The sequence below is a fragment of the Homalodisca vitripennis genome, chromosome 1 (genome assembly GCF_021130785.1).
Source record: "Homalodisca vitripennis isolate AUS2020 chromosome 1, UT_GWSS_2.1, whole genome shotgun sequence".
Taxonomy (NCBI): Eukaryota; Metazoa; Arthropoda; class Insecta; order Hemiptera; family Cicadellidae; genus Homalodisca; species Homalodisca vitripennis.
The window spans coordinates 35,265,329-35,289,125 of record NC_060207.1 but is presented as its reverse complement, the minus strand read 5'-3'; the positions used below and the strand labels follow the sequence as shown (position 1 = coordinate 35,289,125).

The following is a 23,797-nucleotide window of genomic DNA, read 5'->3' as shown; positions in this document are numbered from 1 at the left end:
GTCTAAAAACAAAAGACCATCATATAACAATAATTCACTAATGTTTGCAGTATACTGCCATGTTAGATAAAAAAACTAATTTTAACTGTAATATTCTTTCTCTTTTTCAACAATGCTTACAATCAGGTAACCTTCCAAAATAAGAATTTCCTCACTATTCTATAAACGATTTGAAGTGCTTCAAAGGGAAGAGAATATTAATTCCAAGAAGATGCAGAAAATTTACTCGTTTAATGCTGACTTTCAACAGCTCAAGGTAATCCATTATCTTGTTGATTGATTAGAAAATATCAGATGCATTCATCAAACTAATATTTTCAAACTTGTAGTGAATTTATTAACTGTTTTCCTATTGGTTTCTGTTTGAAATTTCTTTCAATAATATATTTTTGTGGTCTGAAATAACCATCCTTTATTATTTATAATATCAAGGCAACAACTAAACTACAGAATACAACACATTGATTGAAATGTTTGGCTACTGTTACATGTAATCCTTCCTTGTGTTTGTGCTGCATGTGCTCTAAATGTTTCTCGTTTCCTATGTACTAAAACTGAGATGCATTGTATTGAATTACAATGCTTCCACTAATTACCATTAACAGATGCCGTTTTGTAGAGAAAGGATAGTATTAATTTTGTTATTTTTTTCATGCCAGATTGGAAAACAGCCTCCCTTCTATGTTGTTTTATCTCCACATAAACTGACCTTTGTAAATAGAAAACAATAAGGCTTTATCAAATATGTCCTTTAAATTATGATGACAAAATGGTTTATTAGTGTGTATTCCAGTTATGCTTTTAAAGAGAGTGAAGAATGTGATAATGCTGTATTAATTCTTCAAAGTGGGTTTAAAATGCGTCATTGTATTGACGTTGCATGTTTCTAGTGGCATTCTTCTGTCTAACACCTTTTGTTGGGACCGGTTTAACATAACCATTTAATTGATGGCATTAAATAATTATTTTTGTATATATTACTGTACTAGTGCATCATTTGTTCCACACTTTCTTCCTTTTATTGTGCTAGCGATGTTTTAAATCTTTAGCATGGAAGAAACTTTGTTTCATTGCATGTTTATTTAACTAGCACTCCATTTTAGAACTATACTATTAGATAGTGTTTTACAAGTTCTTTGTAGAAGTGGCACGTTCTACTGATTTGCATTAAATAAATTAGTTGAGTTCAAAATCTGGTAGAGTTGTGTCAAAAGACTGTTGCAACAGTTACTGTTCTCACATACTGTAGTGTTATTATAGTTTAATTAAGCTATATTCCAAATATATTGAATAGAGTAACTTTCTTTAGATAAAGAAAACTGGGAATTGAGTAAATGTGGGTCGACGTGACCTGAAGTACATTGTTACATGATTGAAAATTAAGGATACTTTTCTATAAAATGCATCTTGAACAACTACAATAGTATATTGAGTGTGCAGATAGTTTTCATAAATTTCACTAACAAAATACTAGGAACAATACTTTGGAATACTATTTTGTAAGAAAAAATAGAAAGATTCAGATTAATTTGCTTAATGAACAATGATTTTCGAGTAATGCTATTTTTTAAGACTGAATTTAAGGACAAGTCATTTGTCTTCTGTAGGACATTTTCTAAATTTATCCTATCAGCCACGATCTTAATGTTAATAAATGTTACCATTGTGCAATGGTTTGACAGGTATGTCAGTTTTATAGAAATTATAAATCTTGATGATTTGCACAGTAATATATGATCAATATAAAACAAGATTAATATTTCAATTATATTTAGGTCAAATGCAGAACTTTCAAATCTTGAATCCAATATCGAATTGTAAAAATTGATTCCTCATTCTCAAATTTTTGAATCCTAATTGCTATTGTTTTGCACAGGTTAGATTTTAATTAAATGATTATCATGCCAGTTTTTCCCATTCTTGGAAACCGTTTGATAGTACAAAAGTAAACCAAGAATAGCATACCATTTTAAACGGATTTTTACAAGTCTTATCCTCCAACTTCTACTTTTATTTAATAAATTAAAAAATGTTTTCCCAAAATATATGCCTGTTACTTTAGAAATAAGAAGATTTATTTTTATTAATTATTCAAAATATGCATTGTACTTTAAAATGAAAATTTCAAACCCCTCTACCCATGAAAACCTACATAGTATTCTTATGTAGAATATATTTATTTGCACCTACATAAATTAGATATGAATTTTGAATAATAATTGGTGATTGTCTGCTACATTTATGCAAGGACTTTAGCTGATCTGTGATAAAAATCAGACAATTGCTAACTTTTGTTCATATTGCAATTCGTAGTTATGTTTAATATGTCTACAAACTTTTCTGAAAATGGTGGGAAGTAAACAATACTTCTACCAAATTATTAGTGATACAAGCAAATCTTGGGACATTCAATTGTATAACCTCTGTTCTAAACATTTTTTGAAGATTTGGTGGGTTCAAGATTTGACTTCGACATATCACTAATTTCAGTTTACTATGTAGTGCTTTGAGTAAGGAAATCCTTGTAGATTGTAACTAAATACTTTTATTTATCTACTTAAATTCTATACATTGATAGAATTATATATTATTAAATGATAAGGTTCAAATACTTTCCTCATATATATGTATATAGATGAGTAGCCTATGTATTTAATTTTGTCAATTAAAATCTCAAACATATCATTGTCAGTATTTACCACTATGGATTATTGAATACCAAATTACCATGACCCATAATCATCAGCTTCACCCTCATGTGACTTTAGATATCACCAACCTTGCTGTATACTAACCGAAAGTTACATTAGGTTCGAGCAATTGTGGATCAAAAAGCAGTGCGACCACCCCGACGGAACCTCAAATGTGCTCACCAATCTGTCGGACTGGTCTGTAGCGTCGGTTCCACTGTATAGTACCAGAGTAGTGAATTACACCTGCCCTGTAGTGATACCCAGTAGTTCACTGTGCATTGTAATATAGTCCCACCAAGGATGCTATATCGATCCCAGAGTTACACCATTGCTAAAATCCCATTAAGTATTACAGTAGGCTGTTAACTTTGAGACTAAACTGCTACTACAGTTTATTGGACTGTTTTATAGCTGTTAAAGTACTAATTGGAATTTTTAAAACAGTAAGTACAAGTACCAGGATGTTAGATACTAATTATAATGGTTTTGAGTCAATGGTTCCTTTCACAATCAACACAATTTGGTAATCTATGCAGCATTGAGTTTCCTCTCTGAAGCAAAGAACAAAATGATATTTGGTAGCATAATTGAAAGTTCCGTGTTCTTACTGCGATTCAGCCCCAGATACCCAGGGTGCTACACATTCAGCCAACAGGGATGGTAAGGTTAGATCAATTTGTAAATCAAACAAAATTGTGTGTTGTACATATGTATCAGTAGTCCACATTTGCATCTCTTGTTACTGTTTTGAGCATGTTATTAGTTAGTCTAGATCTTCCTACAATAGATGTTGTTCCTATATAATATTTACTGGATGATATCATAATCAGTTTCCTTGATCGTTTTCTTTAGTCACTCCAAAGTTGATATTGAAACCCTCACTTACATCCCTACCAACACTAATCATCAATATATAATATGTTTTAAACAATGGCTAAACACCCAACTAAACAATAATAGGATTACAATAACATATCAATAACTAATAATTCTCATGGGGTAATTGAATTTCATACATTAGAAGTTAAAGCTGACAGTACAATTTAAAAAGATTATATAGTTTTAAATCACTAGCTTTAAAAATGTGCTTGTGAAAATACTTAATGCTTTACTGCTGTAAAGTAATAAATATATTAAAAATGTTGATTTTGAGTAAAAAATCCATTTCAATTGTGCACTGAACACATCATTAGGTTTCAAGATTATTTACTTATGGAAAATAAATACTTATCTCTTATAGGACAGTTCACCAGTAAAGCTAGTGTTAGTATTTAAAGATATAAAAATGATTCAATATGAATAATCAGTTTATTGTTTCTTAAATTTGTATTTAAGTTAAATAAGAATTAATTGTAATGATAAGTTTTTATTACTTATAATAATCATACTCAGTAAAATGAATAAATTCACTTCGACCAAATATTTTTGTAGAATATTTATAATAATATTTGTATATTTTGAAATTTTATTAAGAACTGCTTTAGTTTATAACTCTTATAGATTACTAACCTTTTCACTTCCGTAATAAGTATGTTTGATCTGTTTGGTACTTACTTGCAAAATATAAATAATGCTCCCTTGGTTTTAATACCGTAATTTAACACACTCCATGACCTGGTTGCGATTGGCTGCTTGGTTGGTAGTAAGTAGTTTGGTTGTTCCACAGCACCCCACAGCCCGCGACGCCAGAAGCTCAACCTTCGCATGAAAAGTCTATCCCTAGACTCCCCAGAGTCCACGGAGCATGTACAACGGCGCCGCGGGGGCCCCGCCACTTCCACCCCTGCCTCGGGCGGGGCAGCCTCCAGCCACTCCTCCTCCTCACGTTTGCAATGTAACCATAACTTTACAATACCTCAACTGTTTTTTCTATCACTTACAATTTTTAAGGAATGTTTTAGCGTATTTGTTTTAATTAATTATCTGATTAGAAAAATATTCTATTTTATTGTTTTAGAAAATAGTGGAGCTTGGTGTATATTAAATAGTAAGCAACTGCTATTTATAGTAAACTGCTCAGATTATACAATAACACAATCATTGCTTCTAAATATATCTCTTCTTCTGTGATGTTTACTAGTTCTAGGAATGGTTTAATTTTTAATTTCAGTACTCTATTGTAACTCCCTGAACTCCAAGTGATGAATTTAACTTTACAGTAAATTGATGCCTGAAGTTCAGAAGGTCATGTAGCATGGCAAAATATGTATAATATTATCACTATTCTTAAAATTCGTATTAATATCAAGGTTACCATAGTTATCACAAAATCATCATAGAGATAAAATAAAGAAATTTACTCTCATTTTGGATACTAACAAACAATAAGATATAGTAGTAAAGTAAATAGTAAATAGTTCACGGATTGACTATATTTCATATAGTCTTTAGAAACATTTAAACATATTCATACATCAATAACCATATTTTTATAGCTGTTCATCCATTTTTCATATAAAAACACAATTGTAATAAAGTTGATGAGCCTATCACATAACAGGCACATGATTTCTTTCAGGAAATTTCTTTCCTAAACTATAGTTAAATATTATATAAACAAACAATATGTAGTATAAATGTGTCTTGAATAGTGTTATTACCATATAAACTTCCTCGTGAAACGGTCATTTACACCTTTAATCCAACCAAAACCAAATTACAAGCTTACATATATGCAGTCCATTTTTTTTAGAATTTTCAAACAAAACAACTTGGTTTATTACTTTATCAAGGCCATTAACTTATTAATGCAACATTTGTTGCTGTATGGTAGAATTCTCAAGAACACCAGCTTGAAAGACACACCATAGGAGATTGAAAGTTGTTATTCCTTCAATATGATAGAGCAATGTTTTTATTTGAAAGCTCCTATACATACCATAAAATATTTGTATTGGATCCTACAGAATATATGTTTAAACAAATGTATTTCATGTCTCCTCAGTAAATTCATTAAGAATAAAAAAGGTATCTTTTTATCTAGCTCAATGTTAAATTCTTTTATTGAACAATTTTTGTGTCAAATGATAACAAACTTCTTCTTCATTGCAAAATATACTTGTATACTCCTAATGTTCTGTCTTTCTGGAATTATACATTAGATATGTTAACATGAATTTTAATAAAATATAGGTTTTAGTATTTGGTTGTATGAGAATCTTTTATTTTCAATGAAAGTTAGTAATAAAAAGTATATACATTTCCTTTTCAGATTTTATTTGAAGGTGTGTTGCTTTAACTTCTGCATCAGTGTTCCACATGGAAAAAAGAGTTTAGTTGAATATTTTACTGAACATGGTATTATTTCATTTCTTAATGCTGATCAGAGTTAATGTGAAATAAAACTTATTCACTCGTAACAAGTTTAATAACAATGTGATTTTCCAGAATTCCACAAGAATCTTCTGCAGCTGGTACAGAGATTATGCCATCTGTTTGACTGTGAATTTTACATAATTAGAATTTTATATGTATATATGCTAACCTTGCTGTATATTACAATTGGTCATTAATTGGTTTATACTGTATCTATGCTGCTTGTTTGTAAGATTTCACCACTTAGTACAATATAAGTTTATGTATCTTTATGATTAATTATTTTTCAACATGATGAAATACTGATATATTGAATATTAATTAATTCAATTTAAACTGTCATGTTCATTTTATCTAAAAGATTTTTTTAACTGGATTAACTATTTATGATTTCTAAATATTTTTGTGTCAAACTTTGAAGTTTCTCTGTGGAATAATATGCATCAACAAAAATAATATATTTGTTTGCATAAATATTTTGTAAAATGTCTTATCCTTCTTTGAATTATTATAAATGTCTTGAATGGACTATTCAAATTTGTTACAATATAAATAAACTGTTCTTTAAATTTAATTTTGCACAGATAAAGATTTAAAGAATAAATCAAGCTGTTATTTTGTTTAGCAATGTTGAATGTTAAAATATCATGTTTTGAGTATGGCTGATGACATACATTGTCATTAACTAACATTTTATAAAACCATTAATAATAGTTTTTTAATCATGTAAAAATGTATGAGTCTTCATATAAAATACTGATGACTCCATTGTTGAGATAATTAGTTATGAACTAAACTTTATCTTTTGGATAATTTTAACTAAACTGTATAGTTTTTAATCACCCCATAGTTTTGTCCTGATAGAAAAATGAATTCTTTCACTAGCGAAGTTAAGTGTTGGTAGGTACATGGAGTTGTGATGTACAGTATGTTTGTTTGATGCGGATTACTCGGAAACGTACCCGCAAGTGGGGGGCCGAAGACGCAGGCCTGTCTTTGTCCATAGCAGTCAATGCTGGTCAAGTATGGGCTTGTTGATGTTCCCTAGTGATATATTAGTGTAGCCTCTCATTGTTGGACAGTATCACAGAGTGTTTAGTGATCCATACAATATCATTGTAATACATTCATTTTGGACATAGTTATCACAGTGTGGCTGTTAGTGCATGGTTCTATATAGGGCGATGAAAAAGTTTACCCTCCCTAATTTGAATGATTGTAGATATAAAGTAAGTTCAGGTGAATATTTCTAGATTAGTGAGGCTTACTTTTACATATTCATAAGTTTAAGGGCATTCCCCAGGAGAACCTGAAAAGGGTGTCCTCCAACTGAATATTTTCAACCTGGTATCCCTTCTTTTGTTATGAGAATTGTTTAGAAATATAATTCCATTGCTGCCTGTTTATGTGGCTAGTGGTGCCAAAGGGGGATCAAGTCCTAAATTTCAGAGGGACTGAGTTGTTTTAAAATTAAAAGCAGGAAATGATGTATACAACAAAAATACAAATATAACAAAAAATAAAATTTGTAGAAAGAAATTTACTCATACTCAAAGTTTAGTCCACAAAGTTAAGTTTATTTTATTTTTTGTGTTTTCAATACAAGAATGATTAAGTTTTTCCATAAAAACATCTTTTTTCAAAATATCGGAGGGGGCCATGGCCTCCAGGGCCCCTCCTCTGCATCTATCAATGAGTAGTTATAGATATGATCTTGGTGTAGCTACATCCATTTTGCATCTGACAGTGATACTTTGAAGATTGTTCCACCATTCTATGAGCTCTCTAAATTAAAGTTAGAAATGACCACCACAACAAATAACTCCTGCGAACTGTTATGTCCAGGTTTAATTTTTAGGTGAAAATCCAAACCATCAAGATTCATTGAGAGTTTTGTTCAGTATATGGAGAACACATGATTTGATGTTGTAGGGTGGAAATGGACTTATTTGTTAGTGAGATGACTCGCTAATATTCAAAGTGGCCAGCTATGTGTCAATGACCTTATTTAATGATGTCCTATTTAAACTTTTTCTTAATATAGAGAAATTTATATCTCCTAATGTTAACTATCCACATTTAGTTAAATATCCATTGCTGTGCAGTAAACAGTGAGCAGTATTAAGTTAAAACACAGGACATACTTCCACTCTGAATTTTTTATTGCAAAATGAGCATGGAAATTAAGTTAAATAAAGTCATTCTTACTATGAGGGTCTTCTGTATTTGTATTTTGAAAGTGCTTACGAAAATTTTTAACTCATAGTTAAGTCTTTTTTTTAATGTAAGCTATGATTTATGTAATTGTATTGGATTGAAATTATAATCTGAATTTAAATTACATATCCAAGGAATGGGTTTACCATTTGGATTTAGCTGGGGCACGCCCCCAAGTAAGTTATCAGCATGCCCAAAATATTGCCTTAGGTAGAAATATTCACCAAATTTTCATTTCCTATCTGCAACCGGTTAAAAATTATTAGGGAATAGTACTTTTTTATCACCCTGTATATATTATACTGAACATAATTATGTCTCCCTTTAAATTATTTTACATATTCAAACCCTATCATGCCAGGACGAATATGAAAGAATTTAAATTAGAAGCTAATTATTTGTATTTTGGAATTAAAAGATTGAATAAATTATTTATATACAATATGCCATTTTACGAATTTATTTTTCAAGGTATATAACAAACAAACACTTAGAATAGGAATATTGTAAAAGTTGTCAATCTTCAATTATTTGATGTGTTAGTTGTTGGTGTAATAAATTTTTCTATTTGTAGATGCTTCATTATTTAGACAGATGAATGTGTAGGTGCAGTACTGTAGCAGACCCCCTGACAACCTTGGATACTTGAGTGGAAGGAGGATATGTTTTGTATAGTAACAGTAGCAAATATGTAGTTTTAGACTTAAGGAATATTTCCTGAGGATTTTCAGGGAAAACTATATAATATGAATATTTAATATTTCAAATGATAGAGTGAATAAAGAATGAAATCAATCAAATGTTAACTCAATAAAACATATACACAATTCTAACAAAATTCATTGCAATCTTTATAAGCACAATATATGACTTCAGTTTCCTCTAACCTTTTTACCTTCTATGCTACATAATTCCCATAAACAAATTTATGTTTTTAATAAAAAGGTTTTGTTACATGATAAAAATTCATTATATTTATGAACTACAATTAGACTCTTTATTCCAATCTTAAGATTACATTAAAGTTGTGATTGAATAACCTTACTATAAATTACAGAATTAAATTGTGATTTAAAATTTTAGGTAGTTTGATGTAAACATATCTAATTGAGAATGTAAAACCAATGTTTACATAATAATAACAATCGGATGTACCTAACTGATCATCTGCCCTTGCTTACAGCCCCATCCAGCCCTGTCCACAACCGAAGACTGCTATCAGCTCGAAACATGCGCATGAGTTCGGTTGAGCTTCCTGACGACAACGAGAAATCTCTATCTTCAGCCAGTACCTCCCCATGTCCTTCACCGGTAAAATTTGACTATCATAAAACTCCAAGGCTTTTAAATGGGTAGGAGATTGTGCCGCAGAGCATGCCCCCAAAATATGACTGTCAGCAACTGGTAAATTCAGTTGTGAACTAATAAACAAACAATGATCATTGTACTACTTGAGAGTGGGAGATAAGTGAATGAATAATTTCTTTATTTTTACATAAGTACAGAGGAAAAATTAGGGCCACATGGCCCCTTCATTTCACCTCACAGATACCAACTACCTGGGATTGAGATGAATGGTTATTTTCTTGATGCCATAAAATATCGTTAAAATGTAGATATGCTGTTTAAGGAGTCCCCCAGATGATTACCAGAATAAGAGCTCTAAACAAAATAATGATTCCCAAATTACTGAAAGGGTTGTCAAAAGCTACTAGGCCAGTTGCAGCGAGACACTCTTTTTAAAGTCATGAGCCACTGGGTATCTCCATTCAACTAAGACAACTAAGCAAATCTCATAGTGTGTAAAATTATCCTGGTAGTGTTGGAATGTACCCAAGTGTGAGAATTGATACCATTAACTCCTAACAGTGTTTTTGTACCTAAAGTTATGTTGTTTTGCTGAATTGTATCGCTGTTTTTACAGAGACAAGTTTGTAGAGTTTAGATACATATACTTAAAAAAAGTTTAATATCTCTTTTCAAATTATTTATATATTATCCACTAACTCATTTTCACTATCTGTGACCGTAGAGTTTAGATATTGAGTTTGTAGAGTTTAGATACATATACTTTAAAAAAATGTAATATCTCTTTTCAAATTATTTATATATTATCCACTAACTCATTTTCACTATCTGTGACCGTGTCATAATAATGCAAACAAAATCAATCATCTATTTATGCATCACATACTTCCTGGTACAATAAACACTAAAAATAAAACCATAAAATACTCCACGACGAGTGACTTGCAACAACAACAATATATGTTAGCTGTCTGCAGAGTGTGACAACAGCGAACTGACCAAGGTGGAAACACTCATTACAGAGGACCAAGAAAATGTTGACATCTAGTAGAAAACATCAGAACTTCTTATATGACACACAGTTGTAATAGAAATGTTCCTTGTGCAATATTATATTAGACAACAGAATAAAACAGCAACAATATAATGGTGCGTAATATTACATCAGTCAGTAACACTTTTACGCAATGGCTATTAACGTAATATTACGTCAAAAACCATGAATGCATTAAAACACTGAATAACTATAAAAACTACTCAGCACTGTTTCAATAATATATTTACTGTAACCAGTGTTTATCACAAGAGCAAGCAAAAACAAGAAAGATCACTGAAACTCCTGTAGATGTAGTTAACAATTTTAAATTTGTTCAGCATTAACTCAAAAAGTATAACTGTTACAGAAACCTCATCGACTCTTACCGACAAATCTGTATGTGGTGCTATACAACTTCAAGTCCCGTCATGCAGATGAACTGGATCTCAAGTAAGTTTTGCTGGAACCTCATTATAGTGCAATCACACTGCAAAACATTCTTTCACTCTTAAACATTTTAAAACATTATACAGGGTGAATAGAAAGTCAGGACCCCCCTCTATTTTGTTCTAAAGTTTATATAAGGAGATATCCTTTAGGTAGTGGTGCAATGTGGAAAGGCAGTTTCATATGGATATTTTTTTAAATTTTTGTGTCTCCCCAAAAATGTAGGATTTTGGGGGTGACTAAAAAATTTTTTATTTAAACCCATTTTAAGTGATTCCTTATTTTGAAGAGCATAAGAAAATTTAAAGAATCATGAAAACCAGAGATCACCAAGCGGTTGTCCAAATGGTCTTTACACTTAAATTTTTTGTAGTTACTGTCTGCGTGAAAACCGGTTTATTAGCTGTTTGTGCTCTGAATCAGTTAGGAATACAATGAACGAAGAATACAATGGATTAGAAAGTACAGAGATATGAAGTTTATTTGCAAAGAGTGACTGGACTTTCCCGGTTCGGTTTATTACAATCAAATCCCTTTTTTGTTTCAATCTGGTCAGAACAAGTCATATTTTTAGAGTGGATATTATCCAGTAGATCATTACCATCCAGTGATACCATCATTGTGTGATTACTGTTTCATGAAGTGTTTTTAGACATTTTTATATGTTTTAGTGTTATTACAGTTATTGATTTTGAATCACTTTGTCATTCTTACTTTTGAATAATGCCTACGAATAATAATGCCCTGTAGTCACGATGATAAAGTAGAAATTACATTAGTTTCAGGGATTTTAATGAAAATTATCATGAGGCAAAAAGGCGGTTTAATGATGCACATTCTGATAGACCTGATATAGACTAAAGTATTTAAGAACTTTAGTAAACAAGTTATCTGGATCCATCTCAGATGCTCCATGCTTAAGTCAACCTCCTTTAGGCGAAGAGAAACAGTTTGAAATTGTTGCACAATTTATTGAAGATCCGCAGCAGTCCACCAGATCAGTAGCAAATTTTTTTGATGTTTCCCAAGGGTCTGTAGCACGTTTACTGAAGAAAAATAAATTTCACCCTTATAAAATTCAGCTTGTACATGAGTTAAATCGAGACAATCCAGACCGTCGTCTACAATTTTGTGAGGAAATGGAATCACTAATTTCTGATCATCCATTGTTTGTTCAAAATGTTGTGTTCAGTGATGAATGCAGTTTTTTTGTCAAGGGGACTGTAAACAAACACAACTGCAAGTACTGGGATACAGAAAATCACCATATTTTCCGTGAATCCTGCACCCATTATCCAGGGTGTGGACTGGGATTTTTGGGAATCACATTTTAGTTCTATTCTTTATTAATGGAAATCTTAATGTATATTTGCAAATGTTACAAGAATCAATTTTCCCTGCAGTAACTACTATTATTGTTGCTATGTGCCTAATGATACGTACAAAGCATACTCAATAAATTCAAAAGACAATATATTCCATTAGAAATTAATTGCCTGACTGTTTTGAACTCATAGATTCTACAGAATAGAGGAGGCACTCTATTAATTGATAGCCAAGGGCCTGAAATTTGGTCAGATAATGAAATAGTAGTACTGTATACAAAAATCACTAGTAAACCATCTATAGCCTATAAAATGCCATCGCTGAAAGTAATTGTAACTTAAGAAAAGTTTAATTTATAGGGATGTTTAATTATGGAAGATGTCTTATTTTAAAGATATGATTAATATGCATCATAACACCTTTTAGAGAAGTGTAATGAAAAAGTACAAATAAATTTTTGGTTTTTTTCTATATAAGCAATAAAATTATAAAAAGTGTATATTGAAGTAAAATCTTTGGATGCATCTGAAGTATATTTTTAAAATAAGACATTTTTCATAACTGTAACAAAAAATAAGAGATTAAAGGTTTTTGAAGATTAACATTGTTCTTATCAGGATAGAATCAAGATGGTCTCCAGTAAAGCGGGCTTTTGAGTGCAGTATTAGGGTTAAAGAAACCGTTTAAAACTCTCTCTAAGCCACATCCTGTTGTATTTGTGTAATGGCATAGAAATATAAATAGTCTACTTAGAAGTTTTATAAAAGATACAAACAATAATAAAAGTGCCAATATTATGGTATTAATTTTCATTCTTAATATAAATGAAAGTTTATTTTGTCACATCTACACTACTAGAAATTTCCTTATTTCTAAAAGTTTTAGTTCCGGCATTAAAATGGTTTTTAGTATTTATTAGTACCGGATTAATAGTTATATTTTTCAGAATTTTTGTAATTTATTATTATTTTAATAATTACTTCATAATGGGACATATATTCATTCAATTGGTTAAAAACTCTGCTAGAATAGGTTAAAAGTATGAATGGTGTTAAAAATTCTTCAAAAAGACCAGAATAGATGATTCATGGCTTCTTGTCCACCTTAGTACTGGTCACTTATAGAATCTGCAATGCTTTTGTGTTAATGCTTCACAACAATTTATCTCTTTGAGCACTCTGCTCACACTGTTTATGTGATTCTCATGTAGACTCACCTGTTTACACTGTTTACTGTACTATAGGGCGGGTTACAAAGTGACGGTGATCGACACGTCTGACCAGGACTGGTGGAAAGGCAAGTGTCTGGGCAGGATTGGCTACTTCCCATCCAAGTATGTGACCAAGCTTCAGGTGGGAGAGAGGCCATTGCAGGTGACACACAACCTGCAGGTGTCTGATGGAGACAATGGCCTTACACTGCTCAGGGATCAGGTACAATACTATCTACTACCACCACTCTATATAAGTTATTTATTTTATTGGTATGAAATTTAATTTGTGTTCTTTAAAATTTGTATAAAGTAATAATATTGAATCCAATGATAATTCCTTATTTAAAAAATCAAATAGACTGTTGATTTGAAACACAGATAATACATGGGAAGAAAACAGCTTAAAACTCAATATTTCTGTAAAACCTAGTTTTTTTACATAGAGATATTCTAACTATAATGCAGGTAGCATTGTGATATTTACAGTTATAACACTTTGGGCGCTGACCCTAAATAACATGTAACTCTATAGAATGCTGGGCATTTTTGGTGGTTTTCAAAACTTAAATAAAGTATTTAAGGTATAAGAAAAATACTTACATGCCTTAATTCAGCTTACTTTCTTCTTTCTTGTAACGTGAGATTGTTAGTGTTTTTTTCAAAAACTACACATAAAAAATGTTGTTGTAAAACATATATTTTTTGAGACAGTTTTTATCTAACAAACTAAACTAAGCATATACACAATTATTTACAATGACCCATTTACAAATACAAACTGTCCTTTGAATAATACAAATCATGTTTTTATATTTTGTAGTTTTTTTTGTGTGGTACACCTTAAAACATGTGTTTTTGCACAGTGGCACGTAAACAAAGCGACTGAAGTTGCTTTGTCATCAAGCTCATTCAATACATCTGATGCTTTCTAGCGGTGAATTGTGTTACTAAAAATCCAAATAACATTGTAGAGTAGGCAAAACCCGTTTAAATACAGACAATGTAATATAATACCAATTGAAATGACAACCAGGTAAAACTACGGGATTAGCATTCTGCGGAAGTTTCGCTGTTCCGTAAAATTACGGGATTAGCACAAGTGTTAAAAATGCAAATTAATAATTATTTAAGCTTTACCTGTAATTAAAATGTCTCAGAATTCAAATGGTTGGTGACCGAATATTTATTAAGGTTTCATAATATCTCGTGTGAGATGACACCAAAATGCTGCATAGACTATAGTTATTATCTAATCAAAACATGCGAGTAAAGTTTAAAACTAAACATTTGCTATACCTAAGAAATAAGAGCTTTCAATCTTTAAAAACACTTATTCTTTTATATTAAACATATACTATTGTATATTATGAGTCATGAAGTACAGTCTGTTGTGTATTGAAGAAGTCATTTTAAACTTTCAAAAAATTACTTGTAAAACTCAGTTTTAATAAAATTATAGCGTATGAATTAATTGGGTAAGTTATATGCGATTACTTCAGATTAAATACTAAATAAATACTTTATTTAAGATGATCTGAATGCTGTTTATTTAACATGCATACTAATTAATTTAAATTCTGTTTCAGATTGTGATTCAAATAGGTGAAGAGTTAGATGGAATGGTGGTTATCAGAAGTGGTGACAACCGTCAGGGCGTTTGCCCGTTAAAGTTCCTGCAGGAGGTGTGACAGCGGCACTACTTAGAGAAGTTGCAGTTTGAAGGGCGAACGTTCTATCCTCCTAAACAACCCTCGACCTCTCAGTTCAATTCTACAACCCTAGCACTAGCCAATCTCCGTGCTCAGTTTAGTGACAGCAAGAATGTGTCCGAGATCAAGATCAGCTACGGTCAGCCGAAGCCTGATATTCTGTCGAATAAAACGTACTGCCAAGTTGAATGTCATTCCAATGCTAACAATCTTTTGGGCAGGAATAAGCTCGCTTCCTACCCTCCAGCCAAGTGCGATCAGTACAAGACTGCTCCCGACTTGGTGTGCTCTAGCATGTCCAGTGATCCAGTCTTTTCTTCGGATCACGTTTTCGATTCCAATTCTGATAAAGAAAGTATTTGTGCTGGCAAAGACAACCTTAATAATTCAACAAAAGCAAATAATGTTAAACCTCCAGATGTACTGTGGTTTATCGATAATAATGTGGTGAACGCCAATAATCAAAAAATTCTTCGACGCAAAAGTCTTGCTAAAAATTTGATTCCAATATCTTCATCGACTAGGCCACTTGGCTTACCATCATCTTGTTCCCCTTCACATTACGAAAGGAAGCTTTCGAGATTCCGCTACCGTAATATTAAAAACATAACATCTCTTTCTCGACCTTTACTAATCGGTTGAACGTGTTTTGGCAATGTATTATAGTAAAGAGTGATACACATAATATCTCACAGCATTGTGATCTGGAACATTAATGTGTTGCCTTCATCACATATATTCAAACCATGTGGTTGGTACTAAAACTTAAAATAATATAATACAGTAGCTCACTCTTATTTTTTATAAGAATTATTATTTTCACAATGGTCATTGTTTCAGAACAAGTCTACTAAAACAGTATAAAAATGTTTTTACTTCATTGAGAAAACAATCCCATAGCCACTTCTATGAAGTGAGTTGTTTGATACATGACTAATGTTAACTTAATGATACATCTAATTATTTTTCCAATGCGTCTTTCATCTAATTGAGATTTTAAGTAATGGTAGAAACTTTGTAAGTTACTATAATGTTTACAAACAGTTTTTTCAATTTCAAGATCTATCTATTTTAGCAAGTATAAAGTATGTAATAAGGTGGTAACAATTTTGTCAATAAATTCAGTCTCAACTAGTTGACCTTGTATTTCCTATGAAGGCTTTCTTGCATTGAAAACTAAATGTACTCAATTTTGTTCAATGTGCCCATTTCAAGCTTTGTGTAGCGCAGTCTGAGAGGAATTGAGTGAAATAAATTTAAAAAAAATATATTTTATATAAAATTAAGGAAAGTATTTTGATAAACTTGCATTCAAGTTGGATATATTACCATAATTTTGCTAAGATCACAGTATTTTGATATTTTATCACTACACAGTCACTCGAGATGTGATGTGTAGACTGCATGTTAAGCTTGGTTCTCTTTGTTGTGCAGTACATGTTTCATGTCTAAAATAACTATTTATGACTGTCTTCTAGCCAAAACATCAATGTAGACACTGTGTAGAAATAGATAACCAACTGTGTTTAGTTTATCTTTGACATTTCACTCTAATGGTACAGAAAAGCGATTATATCCATAATTATTGTTTTCTGATAAGAAAATGATTACACTATGCTAGTTTGCTACAAAACTTATTTCTGTATCACAAACTAGTTTCTTATTATTTTTATATTATTATTATTGAATTTAATTGTAAAATAAATATTATAATGTCATTTTAAGTAGTAGAAGTGTTGCACTTTGCTTTTATCATAATTTAAATATTCAGAGTAAAAATAAATACTATTCCCTTTTTAATTTAATAATATGAAGATTTAGACCTTGCATTTACAAAATATGCTGTCAACTTTGACAGTGTACGTTATGTTAAAGAACTACTCCAACGAATATTATATGGTAGCTAAGATGTTTTGTTTCAGTTTTTAAATTCTATTACTTACTTGGGCATTATTGCGTGGTCATGCTTTGAAATCTTCACAAAAATTTGTTTTGTTTGATTTTTGTCTTCACTTGTTTAACTTTAGAATTAATGAAGAATGCAATTCCTCTCTACTTACATGCTTTATAGAGCTACCTGAATAACACTAAAATATTACCGATAATTTAAAGATTTTTGCTACTTCCAGAAATGATTGTGGCTATTTAATACTCAGGTGATCAATGATTTATACTTTTGTTTTCAGATTAACTGTTTCTAAGTTATTTTTGCAGTAAGTTTTCTGTTGATTATATATAATACCTACTACATTTTCAAATTAATTTTTTCTAATTTTAATTTACTTACACTTTACTTTGTTCATTGCAAGTACTATTTTGAAATTTAGCTATGACAATACTATCAATGCTAATAAATCATAGGAATTATATATGAGTTTAAAATGCTTGAAATGGCACACTTATTTCTGTACCCAATAAGAAGATAGGACATTACTTCAGTTTTGAGATATATAATCTCAGTTTCATGTCCTTTGAAAACTTTGTTGAAACAAACTAAATATAAAATAGTTTGTTTTATTGTAAAATATTGAATATTTTACTTCTTATATTATGTGTCAACACAAATTTAATATAGTTTCAAAAAGGACATAAATAATCTGAAGATGTGAGATACATACAGAAAACTGAGTAATCTAATTATACTCATGAAGAACAGTGATGTTAAAATATTTACAACCATCTAGTTTTCTCTGCGTAGAAAAATTGCTAACAGTTAAAATTTTGAATATTTCCTTGCTGTTAAGAACCATTTTTAGTTAACAAACATTAAACAAAAAGTAAGGTAGTTAAGTTCTATTTATGCTATTAATCATACAAGAGAACAGTAATTCAGCAGAATATTTGAATCCAACTATTTGTGGGGAGACAGAACTCACAACCATCCAACTCCTAATTCCTAAAGCAGCTCTAGCTCTCTTACTCTTACATTGTTATAATATCTACAGCCTTGTGCTGACCATCTACAAATAGTGTGTTAGAACAAATCAATAGCATTGAGTTCTTTAGAGCTGGATAAACAAACACATCATTAAATAGATCCCTCACAAATTGAACCGAAAAAGTTAAGGCCAAAGACTAAATGGCGTTTGGAAATGTTTACACTCATAAATGTTGTTACATCAGCATAACTCATAATTGGTAATTTCAACTTTCATTCAGAAAATTAAAAATGTTTTAAAATACATGATATACTCTAGTTTTTAATACAAATCTTCCCCCTATTTTACTACAGCAAGAATAGCCTGTTATGGTAGCTTAACAACACATGCTAAAACTTAATATAGATCTTATATGCTTGCATGAACCAAAAATCACATAAAAATATACATATATCAATGAATTACATTTTAGCTACCATGTATTTATTTCATTAATTGCATATAATAATGGGTTGTCCGTACTACTGAAAACTTTTACGGTTATTGTGTATTTTACAACTGAACTGAGGTATAACTGAGAGTTGCTTGTAATTGTTTATATACCATATTTTATATTGTAATGTTCCTTGTTTTGTAATCGTAGTTGAGAGTACTAGGTAGTATACAAGCAGACTTGCACAGTTCTATGTAAAAATGAAACCAGAACAAATATTGTAACTGTATTGCACTATCTGTAATTTATTGTTACAATACTCATATTTGATGATATGTCGTAATTACACTTTCCTGTTTTTTAGTTTCCACTTTCATGTAATACTTGTTTTAATTACTTGATAAAACACTAGGCCTATTAAAAAAATTTGGAATTCAGCTATTTATGGATTATTTTACTTTATATAAAACTGTGACTATAAATGATAAATTTTCAAATATTTCTTAAAATCACGCTCTGCTCAAAATATGTAATAAAAACTCATTTTCTTAATACTTAAATGGAGCATAACAAAACATTGATTTCTAAAGCTAATTCAAGATGTACAAATGTGATTTTCATTTCTAAGAAGATATATTGACATGTATTTTTTTGAAATATTTTGGCTATTAGAATCTAGGATCCCTAATACAATGCAATCGCCATGACAAAATATCAAAGCTATTCAAAAAGATGGATTGAGAATCAGTGTTCACATGGTTTGAGTCATTGGACTTGGTGCTGAGTTAGGTTTTATCTATCTGCGACCATAGCGTCTTTTATCAGCACTTTTTCACTATGTAATGCACCATATTAACCCATTAATCTGTTAGGTTAGATTCCTACTCATAGCTGGTGCTCAAGAAAATATGGAAAATTATAGTGTTTACTATCAATAGATAAAAAGCTATAATCATGCAATGTGGATGTCATATATAAATTGTACAAGGAGCCTTTACTCCTGCCATCTTGGAATATCCCATTATTGCCTTGTTCAGGCAAACTGAGCTTAATTCTGAAACCAGACTCTCAGCCGTCAAAATTGCTTAGATTGATGAAGTGGAAAACCCTACTGGCATCAATTTTATTATTTAGATGTTAAAGAGAGTAGAGTTCTGCCTGTACCAATTCTACTAGACAGGTATTAACCAACTAGAAATGGAATTTTATGGGGTGATAATAAGCTTTCACTCAGTAATATAATTCTGTAAACAGGAATTGTGTAATTACTTCATTTTCATTGTCAAGATTCAGCCCTAGAGAGGTCCACCACCACTGGGAGCAGTAGAGCGGCTTTGGGCATACGAGCAGTGCTCATTCCCCTCTCCATCACATGATGGTAGATGATATGTTTTATTGTCTAAATTCAAATGTAAGATCTGGTTATACAAATACACAGCAGAGAGAGTGAGGAGGAATGGGGACAGCCACCGTCCTGTGTGATGTTATATAATCACAAACTATTCTAGATGGACTTGCTTCCTAAAACTTGTATTGCGGTGGGGCTGCCTAGGGTGGGAATCCCTCACATTCATGGGATCAATAGTATAATTATTTATGAATGAGCTTTAACTGTTCTTGTTGTAAGATGAATGATGGTGCACTCATGTGTGAATTCCAGTAATTAAATCTTATTAGATTACTCTAATGTAAAATATTGATTACTTACATCGATCTATTGAATCGTTATTATTATTTTCATCTATTAAAATTATATTTATTGTTAAGAATGAAATAAATTATGGAATTAAATGTTTAAAAAATTAGTCTTTCATTTATTACTCTTTTTTGTACCAACCCCAATGCATTTTTGTAACAATGAATATGTACACTTTATTGTACTTGACTTTGTATTTATTACTAATGTGTGAAATACCTTTATTGATTACCTTCATTAGAAGTAATTTCCTTACAAGTAAACACTATACCCATAAATTGAATTCACTGCCTTTCTGTCTGGTTCTGCATTCATCTACATTTTAGTGACAATAAGCTTAACAAAAGTTTGATTGCACTTTTTCTGCACAGGCACAGTTACTAATTCCTTTAATTGCTGATTGTTAGTCATCATTACTGTTTTTTTTCAATGAATAACTTTTTTTAAAGTGATGAATGTTAATCAGATGTACATATTTTTTAGGAGGACTCCAAAATAAATTAAGAAATATTAAAGCCTTGAGTTCATGTAGCTGTCTTACTTCAAGTAATGTTAAGCAAATTAATCAAAATTAAAATAACAGTAGTTTTCAAAGAATTAAAATTTACTAATAAAAATATAAATATGAGGGTTGTCTAGAACGTAACAGATGTTTGGGAGTTGCTTCGCAGAGGGCAAGGTTAGAGCTGCCATACTGGTTTGAAAAGGTTTGTATGTTAATACGTATTGTGCTGTGTTAGTGGGTGGTCCATAGCTCTCCTACTTTTCTCATATGACTAGTTTAAATGTGTGCTGAAATTGAAAATTCTATCATTTGTGAAGTGCGTTCAATGATTAGGTTTATGTTGACAAAAATCTACAAAAATATTGAAATCCATTGCAAACTTTGTGACGTTTATGGAAATAGAATAATAAGTGAAAGCAGAGTGAGGCAGTGTTCATTAATTTTTTAAATGGTCACACCATTATTCATACAGCAAGGATCGCAGTGTTGGTCTAGTCTCAAGAATTGTTGGCAACAATCAATGATATTCATGAAAATCACTGTTTCACGAACTCTTGTAAGAATTATTGTGGAAAACTTTGCGACTTCAAATTTTGTGCCCTGTGGGTTCCAAAATTTCTTACAGAAAAACAAGGCTTGCTGCATCATTGAATTTCCCAGGTGAAGCATGTAAATTGTGAGTTGAAAAATGAAGTCTATGAAAATGGGGACACACACTGCTGGCATGAACCGGTAGTTAAGTTATCTTTAAAGTTTTAAAAGAAAAAAATGTATCACGCTATGATGAGTAACTTAACACGTTCAAGCACAGCCCTATTTCAGGATATAGCACCCGAGATCCTAAATTCAGTTTTTTAGCCTATTTTATTAACTTAGCATTATAATTTCGGAATATAGTAACTTTTACGAAAAAAACTGTCTTTTATAGAAAAAGTACTCTTTTGCCTCCATGGCGTCTACCATGGTACTAACGGTGTGAACATTTGTCACACTGACCAAATATTTGCATTAAAACTTTTGATATAATATATACAGGCGTTTATAGTAATAAAATTGCTAAGTAACATAATTTTTGTAGATGAAAAGTTACTTTTTGCATAAACAAGTACTATGACGCCATGTCAACGTGATGTTGACACGTTGCAATGTCAAATTCACTCATGTCCTCAATTAATAAGAATGAAACATGTGAGAAAGTAGTGGGAATCTGAGTCAGCTAATAGTAATGGCGTGAATCAAAAACATGAATGGCAGAAATCGAGTCAACTAATCAGAAGAGATGATTACAAATCAGCTGAAACTCTAGTTGGAAAAAAAAAAAATAATACTATGAAGACTGGTTTCTGGAAACCAAAGTCAATGTAATATTCTTTGACATCTAAATAATAGTTTAAAAAGGAATAGTAACAATTTATATTTAAATAGGTGACATAAGAAAATCCTGTACTCGATGCCACCATGGTGTTGTCAGTACTAGTGGTGTGACACGTGCACAACACCACTGTTGCTTCACCTAGATTGTATGCGTTAGTTTGAACGGGAATCATGTTTAAAAATAGTCTTAGATGTAAACAATAAAAGTTGTTTCTTTTAATTTGTTAACTTTTATTTCAAAATGTCTATACTTTCTGAAAAGTCCTCATATGTACCTTAATAATGTAATTGGTCACCATATTGGCAATTGACCATTTTGAAAAGCATATCTTGAAAGGTCTCAAAAAGGTAGGGTACATTACTCATTTTTCTCTTAAGTAGTACCTACTTAAAAAATTAATGTAACAAACTCTGTGAATAAAAATATATACATATTTTATTTAGTGATGACTTGTCAGATGTAAAATTGTTCTTTATTCATAAACAATAAATAATATTGCAAGCTCAAACAGAATACAAACAGTCTTGTTCTAAAAATGAAGAACCATTGAATGCAACTCAATTGAAAGGAAATGCATCCAAATTTTAATGACAACAACTTTAGACCAATCTTATTTACACAGTTATCATTTACCCCTAAATGCTTATTTACACAACTTGTGAAATAGTAAATATTCGTCTATCGCATAAAATTATATGGCTACAAAAGAGAACTAATCTACATATCAATAGCAGTTTTGTTGGTTTTTGTTGTAATTAGTGTATTTAAATTACTCTTAGTCAAACTTTTACATGGAAAGCTTACAGTTGCAGCGCTAGCATGTAAGTTGTTTGTTTGTTTACCTGTTGTGTTACAAGATCTGAGTAGCTTGTCATCTATTATTAATTTATAATTTTCTTATCAGTTATTTCATGTTATTTATTTTATTTACAGGAAGCAATAAATTAAAACACCATTAGGAGGGCATGATATTTACCTAATGGCATCTGAGACTCCTATTTTAACATGGGAATAAAGTTTAACATTTTTTCATAATCTATGACGTGTTACTTCAGAAACTTAGATTTTAGTGTAAGAATACTAATGAATTGTAAAACATACAATTATCCGTTTGTACTAATTGTTTTAAATGTATATTCAGTATAGATTTTCCCATGATAAAAACGTTATTGAATATAAATTATTGCTACTAACGTATAATCTTATTTTTACCATAAGTATTGACATTAAAATGTAAGTTTGAAAGTGAAACATTCGTGGATTTGAGAAAAGGTCCTATTTATAATGCTGTTTCAACCTTTATCCCCACGTTAAAAACAGAGCCTCAGATTCATGGTAGTTGACTCATTGTTTCATTACTCTTACCAATATCAACAGAACCATATGACAAAGTTTCTGGTTTAAAGCCTTGCTTTATTGTTTCCTCTGTTTTAACTTTCAATGATACCTCAAAACAAAAACTAAACCAAATTCTACGATAAATAATAAATCAAATATAATTTTTATTGTTGCAGCTGTCACAAAATATTTTATGAATTTTTTCTGCAACAATTGCGCAATTTCTGTTATAAATATTTTTTTTATGAAGATTTATTAACATTTTTCCAATGTACACTCTTGGTATAATTTTTATAGTGTTGTAGTT

General features: G+C 30.8%; 1 protein-coding gene across 10 annotated transcripts in view; it reads left to right on the top strand.

The window, feature by feature from the left end:
- Positions 1-20,381, top strand: part of LOC124359657 — a 622,196-nt gene extending 601,815 nt beyond the window's left edge. For 5 of the 10 annotated variants that reach the window (XM_046812601.1, XM_046812617.1, XM_046812593.1 and 2 more), the window contains 6 exons: positions 2,811-2,888; positions 4,360-4,527; positions 9,409-9,536; positions 10,937-11,019; positions 13,586-13,775; positions 15,142-20,381. In XM_046812601.1, the coding sequence (XP_046668557.1) occupies positions 2,811-2,888; positions 4,360-4,527; positions 9,409-9,536; positions 10,937-11,019; positions 13,586-13,775; positions 15,142-15,243 (749 nt within the window). In that variant the 3' untranslated portion in view covers positions 15,244-20,381. Of the gene's footprint in view, positions 1-2,810; positions 2,889-4,359; positions 4,528-6,935; positions 7,032-9,408; positions 9,537-10,936; positions 11,020-13,585; positions 13,776-15,141 lie in introns of all 10 variants that reach the window. The other 5 variants (XM_046812609.1, XM_046812656.1, XM_046812625.1 and 2 more) reach the window with 4 other exon arrangements.
- The last annotated feature ends 3,416 nt before the right edge of the window (positions 20,382-23,797 follow it).